Source organism: Podarcis melisellensis (genome assembly GCF_964234715.1).
Source record: "Podarcis melisellensis genome assembly, chromosome: 10".
Lineage (NCBI taxonomy): Eukaryota > Metazoa > Chordata > Lepidosauria > Squamata > Lacertidae > Podarcis > Podarcis melisellensis.
In genome coordinates this window covers 47,986,771-47,998,004 of record NC_138542.1, presented here as the reverse complement: position 1 = coordinate 47,998,004, position 11,234 = coordinate 47,986,771, and the positions used below count along the sequence as shown (strand labels likewise).

General features: G+C 48.0%; 1 protein-coding gene across 2 annotated transcripts in view; it reads right to left on the bottom strand.

Annotated features, from left to right (window-relative positions):
* Positions 1 to 2,368: 2,368 nt before the first annotated feature.
* CARD10 (caspase recruitment domain family member 10) overlaps positions 2,369 to 11,234 on the bottom strand; it is a 41,998-nt gene continuing 33,132 nt past the window's right edge. For both annotated transcript variants that reach the window (XM_081928206.1, XM_081928207.1), the window contains exons 18-22: positions 9,762 to 9,855; positions 7,778 to 7,930; positions 5,938 to 6,059; positions 5,101 to 5,216; positions 2,369 to 3,060 (exon numbers count right to left, since the gene is read on the bottom strand). In XM_081928206.1, the coding sequence (XP_081784332.1) occupies positions 2,853 to 3,060; positions 5,101 to 5,216; positions 5,938 to 6,059; positions 7,778 to 7,930; positions 9,762 to 9,855 (693 nt within the window). In that variant the 3' untranslated portion in view covers positions 2,369 to 2,852. The remainder of the gene's footprint in view (positions 3,061 to 5,100; positions 5,217 to 5,937; positions 6,060 to 7,777; positions 7,931 to 9,761; positions 9,856 to 11,234) is intronic.

Sequence of the window (11,234 nt, the reverse complement as noted above, 5' to 3'; positions counted from 1 at the left end):
TAAAGTCAAAGACTCCTGTCAGGCGTGATGTTCTCTCAGATTGTCTCTCTGACCCAGAAGACAGTTCTGATGAGGCAGAGGAAGAAGGGGCTGAGGCTGCTGATGACGATCAGCTCACTGACCAGAGTCAGGGGCTGGATAGGGAATCTCCACAAGCTGTTATGAGACTGCCCAAAAGTGAACCTAGTTCTCCTGTGAGTGTAATGGAGAGGATTCGAAGACGCTTTAAGTCAGAGGGTGAGTTCCATGATGCAGAGGACACACCTGCTGATCAAAGTGAGTCAGAGGGAACACCTGAGTTTGTGCCTAGGAGATCCAGTCGCACAACGAAAGGTATCCCACCAGAGAGGTATCAGGCCACAGGTGCGTGGGTAAGTTTCGCACAGTGCGATTCTGAGAGCTGTGAGGTGGTTCCACAAATGCCAAACAGGTTTGCCAAGGGAGGGCACAAGGCATTGGGGAAGGGATCGATCTCACAAGGTGTTACTGAAGATGTTGCACAGGTATCACGCAGGGACACAAGGGGGGGTGTGATGGTTCAGAATTTATCTGGTTAAATTCCCCTGGTGTGTGTCACCTGCAAACGTCAGCTTACAGCTGGGCGGAGACAGAAGCTTTTAGAAGCTAAGAAGGAGGAGTTTTTCCCTGTACTTTCACTTCCCTCTGTGTATCTGTGAGGGAGACATGGCTGAAAGAAGCCCTGGACTTTGTTTGCTGTAATGTTTTAATAAAGAGCTGTAAATAGACGAACCTGTCTATGTGTGCTTACAAGAAGCAAGACTGCTTTACACGCTGTTCAACTCTGCTAAAAAGCCGTGACTGAGAGAAGACAGCAGGGCTCCTTGGGAGTTGTTGCGCAGCTCTGGAGGAAGCGTGCCGGACCCGCTGTAAGTGATTGATGCGGATCGTAAAGCTGTCTGAGCTACGGCTCCTTCGGTCTAGCCCAGAGATCGATTTCCCCAGATGAAGTAACTGTTTAATGATGTGATAAAGTGTCTTAGATAAGGGGGGAGAGAGATACCTGCAAGTATGTTACCAAAGTTGTAAGCAGAAAACAACTTTTGGAGTGTGTGTGCAAATTGCAGTTATGTTAAAGATTCTTGAATGGTCGGATGAAATGGGGAAGGATGAGATTTCACCCCTCCCATACCCAAGAATCTCCTGATCATCTCCTGAGGTCTCTGCTGACTCTACAGAGAGGAGGAGCAATGTACTGCTCTCTACTTAATTAGTCAAGTGAGTGAGTCTCTGTGTGAGAGAGAGAGAGTCAGTCAGTGTGTCGGAGAGTGAGTGCAAGAGATAGTATTTAGAGATAAGATTGTTGCTAAGAGCAGCTGCAGGCACTCAGAGTAGCATTGATGTATGCTCAGAATATTCAGCTCTGTATATAGTTTGTATTATAGCTGTAGATATAGAATAAAAGGAGGATATTTTACAGAGCTGCTCTCCGAGTGGTTTATACTCTGCAAGACTCTGCAAAACGCTGCTGCGCAACGACTGCATTATCGAGACAGTGAATCCGGTGCTCTCAGCTCCAAGCTGTGAGTCCACAGCACTGTGACCAGTTCCTGTGAGAAAGGAGGTCTCTGGCAGTGCTACCCAGCTCGCCTAGCCCAGTCGGGGCTGTAGTGCATGAGTCCAGTTGGTACACTGGCTCAAGGGCGCTGCTGACAAGCAGAAGATCCAAGCTTCAATCTTCAGCTTCTCCAGGTAAGGCTGGAAGTGACCCTTGCCTGATACTCTATAGAACTACCACCAGTCAGTGCAGACAACACTGCAAGTCCGACTTGGTATAAGGCAGATTCCTACTTACACAGTTTGTGCCTTTAGCCACACAAGAGGCAGCAGGTGAACTGCAGAGAGACACAATTCACGAATTGTGCACAATTCCAAGCACAATTCAAAGTGTTGGTGCTGACCTTTAAAGCCCTAAACGGCCTCAGCCCAGTATACCTGAAGGAGCGTCTCCACCCCCATCGTTCTGCCCGGACACTGAGGTCCAGAGCCAAGGGCCTTCTGGCGGTTCCCTCATTGTGAGAAGCAAAGCTACAGGGAACCAGGCAGAGGGCCTTCTCGGCAGTGGCGCCCTCCCATCAGATGTCAAGGAAATAAACAACTGACATTTAGAAGACACCTGAAGGCAGCCGTGTTTAGGGAAGTTTTTAATGTTTGCTGTTTTACTGTGTTTTTAATATTCTGTTGGGAGCTGCCCAGAGTGACAGGGGAAACCCAGCCAGATGGATGGGGTATAAATAATAAATTATTATTACTAGGCAAAAAGGAAGGAGTGGAGACAGAGGCAGGCAACTAGGAACAAGTTGGAAATGTGCTTCCTTCCCAGCGAACTCAAGAAGCAGCCAGTCGTTGATTTCCATTGTTAATGCTGTTTAATTCTCTTTCCATATTCCGGTCTTCAATAAAAAGGGTCCATCAATAATTTAGGCACAATAAAGCAGCGGGCGCAGAGGGTGTCTCTCCTGCCCGCTCACAGTCCCTCTGGCTGAGGGGACACTCCATGTCCATGTGCGTGCGTGCGAGGGCACCCCATCCCCCCCAACACACACACATACTTCCATCAGGATATGAATGGAGATAGAGACAACAGTCACAGAGAACACAGGAAACGAGGAAGGGCCTGGGATAGTGGAGTCGGTACTGGAGGCAGTGAAATGCAGAGGCACATTTCTCCCCTTCTCAGGCTAACTGAGGGAACGACTGGACCACAAAGGAAATGGGCTATGTCTGTAGGATATCTGGAGTGAATCACAGATCCAGAACATCATCAGTGGGTCGTGGATCGAAGCCTCTGTCCTGCAGAGGCTTTTCTGCTTGCAGACACCTCCAGACACCCATCACAAATCCCTCTCCTCAACCCACACAATCCTGGTCTGCTCCTGGAAGATGTGGGCCCGCACCACCTTCACCAGCTCCTCCGCACTGGCCCAGGCGTGAGGATCCACCCAGGCCCCCAAGCACGGCAAAGTGTGCAGAGTCCACTTGGCCTTCCGGCACTGCTTCAGCACCTCCGAGTCGCGAAGCCCCGGCTTCCCCAGCCAGCTCCTAGGAGGGAAGAGCACAGCAGAGAAACATGCCATCAGTAGACTCCTCGAGACGCTATGAATAATGCATTCGCCGAGATGGGTTAAGTCAAGCATGTTAGCTTAAGCATGTTGAAGTCTAATGGTCTGATCCAAAGAACTGATGGACCGCCAAGCAAAAGCTCCAGTTGGGAGCTTCCTCTGCCCCCTGCACCAGGACGATGTCACAAATCACAGTCCACGTGCGTTCCCATCTGAAGCAAAACATTCAGGATTTTTGCAGAAGGAGCTTTTAAAAATTCAGCAGACACTGTAACCGCCCAAAGGAGAGTTTGGGCAACCGGTGAAACCTTATGGTCCATAGTGTATCTGGCGATGGGGCGCAGTTCAGTGGTAGGGCACTCGTTTCATGTGCAGAGGGTCCCTGGGTTCAATCGCCACCCAAGGCCAGGAAAAACTGCATGTCCGAAACTGGAAAGAGCCACTGCCAATCCATATAGAGAAAACCGAGATGGGTGCAACTACCTATATGGCTTCTAATGTGGTGGTTTTCCAAAGCTTTCTGCATCAGCACTGCTTGTGAAGGAGTTGCAGGAAAAAATTGAAGCAATGAAGGTGCAGGTTTTTAACCAGAGGTTGGATGGCCACCTGTTATGGATGCTTCCGTTGAGATTCCTGCATTGTAGGGGGTTGAACTAGATGGTCCCTTCCAGCTCTGCAATTCTATGGTCCCCCCAAGTCAGTTGATTCAGCCTATTGGGGTCCGCCAAGTCAGTTGTTTCAGAATATTGGCTCAGCCTACTGGGTCTTATTGTCCTCTTGCACAGAATGAGAATAGTTCCCTAAAAACACTTCCTTGAGGCTACGGAGTTTGGGAGAGGACCAACAAAGATGGAGAAATTGTCTTTCAGGGAAACCTGTCAGCTGCTATACTCATCTTCTCACTGTGAGACACCTGTGTTCTAGGGTGCTCAGCTGCCAAAGCAAGAAAGAGGTCATGGCTCTTGCAGCTTTGATTGCAGCGCAGAAGAGGAAATTTCAAAAAAGCATAGCTTGCTACACCTCTTTAGACGGTTCAATGCCCCAGTCCACTGCCTTATTTTTTATTTTTTTAAATACTTTTATTTCTCTTTATAAACAACCAAAATTGAAGAATTTTTTTAATGAAAAATCCTTAATAATAATAATGAAAAAAGCTTAAAAAACTACAAAAATATCAAAGTATATGGCATAGAACATAAGCCATTATGGGAAAGAAAAAAGGAAAAGGAAAGGAGGAGGGGAGGAAAAAGAAAAGAAAAAAGAAAAAAAGGGGGGAGAGGAAGATGAGCCAAAACACAAGAAGGCTCATTTATTGTATGCTTCCATCAAGGTCACAGCAGATCATTATTCTTATCAATTCTCTCTATCTGCTTTCCATAGAATCCTTCATCTTGGTATCAGGGAACATTTCCCTAAGTCTCCTGCCTTATATTCATAGAATCAAAATGGTAGAGTTGGAAGGGACCACAAGTGCCATCTAGTTCAGTCCCCTGAGATGCAGGAATCTTTTGCCCCAACTTGGGGCTCAAACACATGACGCTGAGATTAAGAACCTCATCCTCTACTGAGCGAGCTGGACCAGGCCATTTCTCCATTTAGCTCGGTCCACACTGACTGGCAGCTGCTTCCCAGGATTTCAGACCGGGCTATCTCACAGCCCTACTTGGAAACACCAACGACTGAACCTGGGAGACTGTGCATGCAACACAGATTTCAGACAGGGTCTCTCCTAGTAGCAGCTGGTAGAGGGTGAACCTGGGACATGCTACATGCAAAGAAGATGCTCTTCCACCGAGATATTGCCTGTCTCCAAGTAGTAATTCAGTAGGGCACAGAGCTAGGTCTAAGCACAATGGAAAGGTTGGTGCTTCTTCCGGCAGGCTCAGCTCGAGGAAGAAGGGCTCTCATCTGGAGCTGTGTCATGGCAGAGAAGGGGGCGCCGGACTGCCTATACCATCTGAGGCCAGCTCTTCCCATCTGCATTGCAACCCGTGTCAAACCTGAGAAGGGCTTTTCATACCTGACTCCCCTGACGTTCTTCTCTGTGACCTCGACATGGATAACGATGGGGTATATTTCACTTTTAATTAGTTCCCTCGCCACCTGGACCTCCAGCTCCAGCAGGCAGTGTTTGTTCTGCAAGGAAATCCAACAGATTTACTGATTTAAATGGAAAAGAAATAACCCGTCCCTGACAAGTTACATTAAATCAAACCCTACACTGTGAAATATCATTGCTTTTCCAATAGTAATTCCATTAAAGGATGGGATTTACAACCAAACCAGTGAGGAAAAGAGAGAATTGAAGGGCAGGGTCAGTTGATCTACAGCACGCTGGGTGTCCGATACGTCTGGGCGGGTGGAGATCTCGACACTCACCTTCAGGGACACTTGGTCTCCCATGCTAGTCAAGGAGAGCATCACCCCACAGACCTGCAGAGCTCACCAGCTTGCAGATCTGCACTCAGAAGACCCTCTTCTCTGGAGAAGGACAAATGGGATGTGTACAGATATTACACAAAATGGCAGTCATGGAGCTTACATAGGAAGTTGTGGAGACAGCTTGTTGGGACTGGTTTGAGGCAGAGGAAGATAATTTGGATTCCCCTTCCCTGGAAGCAGGGCCAAAGTGTAGCCATTAAATTTCCCACAGCTCCAGATGGCCGCTAGTACACTCCCTGCTCTGAGAGTAATTGGGAATAGCAGTGTAGAAGCTCTCGCCACAAAGAGTTTCCTGGGTAGTGTTACAATAAAAGGGGAATCTAATTTGTCTCGAGTTTTTCCATAAGGCGGTTTAGCATAACCGTTCGCCTTGACCTGCCTCTCAGCCCTGAAATTGCAGTGCTCTAGTCCTCACCTTTCCAATAGCCTCCTTGATGGTGCGCATCTTCCCGCAGTTCCTCTGGCTTTCAGAGATCCCATCAGCAATAAGACTATTCTTGGAGGAGGCAGAGGAGAGTCTTTGGTCAGGAGGGGCATCTGTGAATGCAGGGAGCAAAAACCACAAAAGGACAAGTCATGGAGGAGATGTTACAATAAGCATGAGTTATCATTGGGGGGGGTGGGTTGCTTTCAAAGCCTAGGTCAGGGGTAGGCAACCTAAGGCCCATGGGCCAGATATGGCCCAATCACCTTCTCAATCCAGCCCACAGACGGTCTGGGAAACTGCATGTTTTACATGAGTAGAATGTGTCCTTTTATTTAAAATGCATCTCTGGGTTATTTGTGGGGCATAGGAATTCGTTCATTTTTTCCGCCAAAATATAGTCCGGCCCACCACATGGTCTGAGGAACGCTGGACTGGCCCACAGCTGAGACAGGTTGTGGAACCCTGGCCTGTGCTAAGACGTGCACCTTCAATCTGAAATTCTCTTTAATCAAAATTAAGTCCCAGTTTCAGTTAAGAGTGCAGGGAATGGCATCCTAAGGCTAACCTACGAGTCATACCCACTAAACACACTGGGTGATATTTCTGAATAAACATGCATTGGATCGCGCTGTAAATCATGCAAGTTGCAATGCAGAACTTTTCCCCAATAAATTGCCCTATTTTTTTTCTTTTGCAAGGGAAGGAAAACAGAAGCAACGTCTTTTGTTTTTATGACCTTAGCACTGTAGTTCCCAGTAGTTTTGTTAAGGGGATCGACCAATGGATTTTTTTCAAGATCCATCTATTGGCCCAGACCTCGATGCAGAAGAACTTCCTGCCTTTCACTTTCCACACCACAAGGTACAAGAATCATAGCACAATCTCAAGGTCCCACATTTCACTGCATTAGGAGGCATTAATTTTATATCAGCAAACCTTCTTTGCAGCAACACTATGGGCATGAACATGGGTCAGTGACGGGTTTTCTTCTTTACATCATGGGTGGGGGACCTGTGGCCTTCTAGATATTGTTGGACTCCAACTCCCATCATCCCTGGCCATTGGCTACATTGGCTGGGGCTGATGGGAGTTGGAGTCCAACAATATCAGGAAGGCCATAGGTCTCCCATCTCTGCTTTCCATGAATAGAGATCCTCAGAGTTCTGTTTCCTGCACCCAAAGTGTGGAACCCGCATTTGTGGGGCTCAGGTAGGGAAGGGCAAAAGGCAGAAAGTCTTGTCAAAAGTCAATCCCCACTTCAAGATGCAGAAGGAAGATCCTTGCTCATGGAAAGCAGAGATGGGAGACCTATGGCCTTCCTGATATTGTTGGACTCCAACTCCCATCGGCCCCAGCCAACGTAGCCAATGGCCAGGGATGATGGGAGTTGGAGTCCAACAATATCTAGAAGGCCACAGGTCCCCCACCCATGATGTAAAGAAAACCCGCCACTGACCCATGTTCATGCCCATAGTGTTGCTGCAAAGAAGGTTTGCTGATATAAAATTAATGCCTCCTAATGCAGTGGTCCTTCAGGTGTGGTTAGGCTACATCTCCCATCAACCCCAGCCAGTAGGACCAGCAGTTAGAGATGACGGGGAGTTGCAACCTCTGCAAAGCCTGGATCACCCCAACTCTGAGCTAGAGGCATGAAAAGGAGACTTTCAATGCTTACTCCTGTAGGAGTAAAGATTATTAAACCAGAGACTCATTTCCTAGCATGGTCTCAAGGTGCAAGTCCAGAGCTAGGATAAAGGACGTAGACCCACTTGGCATTTCTGGCTTCACCACCAGCCCATTGTCAAATCACTCAGCCTCTCCTGCTTACCAGACGGGCACGAGCAAAAGTCCTGATGGGAGGAAGGGAGAGCCAGAAGGTTCTTAATGAGATGGGGTGCTAAGCATGCAGGTGAGAGCATGACAGGACGACGGGTCTGAACCATGAGAGGACATACTGGGCTGTAGGGCTTTTCAGTTCCATCTGCAAATAAAAAGGCAGGGTCAGTGAGCAAGAGAAGCGAGGGCAGGCTTGCTGGCTTCAGTGATTTCTTATATGTCTTTAATATGGTGATGGTTGGGAGCTGCGTGGACCTTTGAGGTCCCCATTCCCTGACCCCTGCAAGCTCTGCTCAGCCCTCTTCTGGCTGGAGAGGGCCTGCTTATTTATTTTCCAAGCAGAACAAGGAGTCCTGTGACCCAACACGAAGCAGGGATGGGAAACCTGTTGCTCTCCAGGTGCTGCTGGGCTGCAGCTCCCATAATTCCTGAGCACTGGCCATGCTGGTCGAGGCTGATGGAAATTTGAGTCCAATAGCAACCAGGAGGGCCACAGCTTCCCCATCCCTACTGCCCTACCATAAGGTAAAGGTAAAGGGACCCCTGACCATTAGGTCCAGCCGACCATAAAGACTAGCAAATAAGATCAGTGAATAAAGCACAAGCTTTATTCAGGCAAGAGCAAGTGCCTATCACCATCATCTATGATATACTGCAAGGTGGAGAACCTCGGTCCTGGGGGCCACATGCAGCTCTCCATTTGGCCCTCGATGAGACTGTGCCAGGCCACATACCCCACCCACAGTCCATACCCTCCTCAAATGCTTTTGCCAGGCTGTGATGTAACCTATTCAACAAAGGCAAGAATCACATCCATTGGTCTGCCCGCTTTGGCATCTACTCCTGACCCTTGGAAGGTTGCCCTTGAAGGAATGGGGTCCTTGGGCTGAAAGGGGCCCCCACCCCTGCTCTGTAGTTATCTTGGGGAAAACGAGAGGGAAGGAATGAGATTCCCATGCTTCCAACTTCTTTGGCAGGCACACAATGCCGGCATAATCTAACTCTAAGTTTATCATCAGAGTGCTTTCTCCAAGATCAACATGTGGTTAACAAAGGAAGGGCCTTTTCAGTGGTGGCACTGTGGCAATGGAGCATTCTCCCAAGAGAAAGGCTCACCTGGAAGCCACTCAGTGCCTAGCTAAAAGCTTTTTTTATATATATAATCTATTTAATCCTGGCGCATCTTTATGATTTTCTAGATTGGCTGTTATTCTTTATTTTTAAGTACTAGCTATTTTAATGTGGGTTCCCCCCATTCATTTTATTGAAAGCCACCCCGATTGCATAATTAAAGGGTGGAGTATCCACAAATTAGTGAATGAATAAATAAATTCACCGGGGCCAGACAGTCAGAGCATATAACGCCAATCCTGGCCTGGCTGGATTAGTTTCTGGGCCCAGTTCAAAGTGCTGGTTTTGACCTCTAAAGCCTTAAGCAGCACAGGACAGCAATACCTCAACATATGAACTAATCCAGACCCTGTGATATTAATCTGAGGCCCTTCTTCATGTGCCTCCTTCACAAGAGGTTCACAGGGGCCTTTTCTGCAGCCCCCACCACCCATTGTGGAATGCCCTTCCAAGAGAGGTTCGCCCGGCGCCTTCATTACATATCTTAGGCACCAAGTGAAAAATTTTCTCTACAACCAGGCCTTTGGCTGATTAACATTCTATGTCTTTTAAAAATGTGTTTGAGGGGAGGGGGGCATTACTGGTTTGCTTTTGTTCTCCTATCTATTTTGGGTTCTTACTTCGTATTTGTATGTTGTGAGCCACCCTGTGATCTTTGGGTGGTGTTTTGCATATTGAATAAATCAAACAAATCCTCATGAATATGCAAAACACACAGAGAGAGACACTGCCCCTGTACAGAGAGCCCGCACACCACAGTAGGTAGACCATTCGTGGGAGCTACTTATCTGACGTTAACTCAAGAGCAACTCTTTTCTGTTGGGAGCAGAGGTTTGCAAATTCACCTGGGCAAAGCTCTTGCCAAGGGGCCTCCTCACTCTGCCCCCCTTGCTGCTTATGTTTCACCAGGCGAAGCTGGTCCAGGGCCCGTTTCTTCAGCTGGAAAGAACAAAGAGAAAGGGAGGGGAGGGGAGGAGGGGGAAGGAGACAGACAGAACAAAGCATGCATCACTCAGGCGCTTGCAAAATGACAGCTACATGTTTATTATTGGAAGTTAAATAGGCTGTGCCTTGAGATACAACTCCCCGAGTGAGGCAGGGCATAGCAGCAATTAAGAGCCTTCCTCTCTCGCAAGCTCCGGTCCTTCGAGAAAACGGCTCAAGATAACAATGCAAGGCATTTCTCTGCATCTCCCATAAGGGAAGGCTGTCCCTAAGAAAACGCTGCACCAGCAGAGACAACGGCTACCACACAGGGAAGTGTAGCACTTTTCGCCTAGGCTGTGTGTCGGAGAGAGAAAGGCGGCAAGAAACCAGCTACCCACTCACACACCCGATCCAAGAAACCAGGCACTGAGGCCAGGAAGTAGGAGCCAAGGACTGCTCCAAGCTTTGCAGCCTGTGGACAAGGGAAGAGGCTTAGACCAGGATGGGGTTTTCTCTCTCCATCTTCCCTTCCCCACCGCACCCCTGGATTTTGCCATGGTGAGCCTCCCTAAGTCAAGAGCTGCAATGATTTCCTAAAATGCAGAACCCTTCTGCCTATAAATTGATCTAAAACTTCACAATCCTGCATCTTCAGCCACTCGTGGTGGCTTATGACCGCTAGACTTTTCATGACAATTCCAGATGGGTGCGACTTGATCACTCCACAGCTGAGATAAAAGTACTTCCTGCATGTTCAAAAGCACTCCCTCCTTGACGGTACATCAACACGTTGCAGGAAAGAACCTTCTTATTACTATTAGCAAAGATTCATATTCAGCCCTTCATCCCAGGGACGAATGTTTAGTAGGCTAGCCTGGAGAGAGACTGACTGGCCTGGGTTGCCCATTGTGTTTTGTAGTTGAGTGTGGATTTGAACCCGGGTCTCTGTGGTCCAAGTCCTTCATTCTATCTGCTGCACGACACTGGCTGCACCATATCATTTTGTGTTTTTATACTGTAAAAGTGATCTTCGGTTGAAGGGCAGTTACTGATTGATTGACTGATTTGCAGGTTCCAGGATTGAGTCTAGACAATTCCTCTTGTGCACAGCTTACAAATGTGAGCCTCCTCTCTCAACAACTTTGGCATAACAGCCAAGGAGTTATACCAAAATCACCAATGAGCAGCAACCATTCTATCTGCTTTTTCCCCTCTGCTCTCTTCTCAATCCCTTTTCCTTTTGGATTGCAACCCTGAGGATAGGGACTCCCTTACTGAGTGCAAGCTGTTCTGGAAGGCTTTTGGAGAGGGGGGCTCTCCAAGAGTGGAATAAAAGAACTTTTATGATTAACAATAATAATACCACCACCAGTCCTTTCTTCCCAACCCAC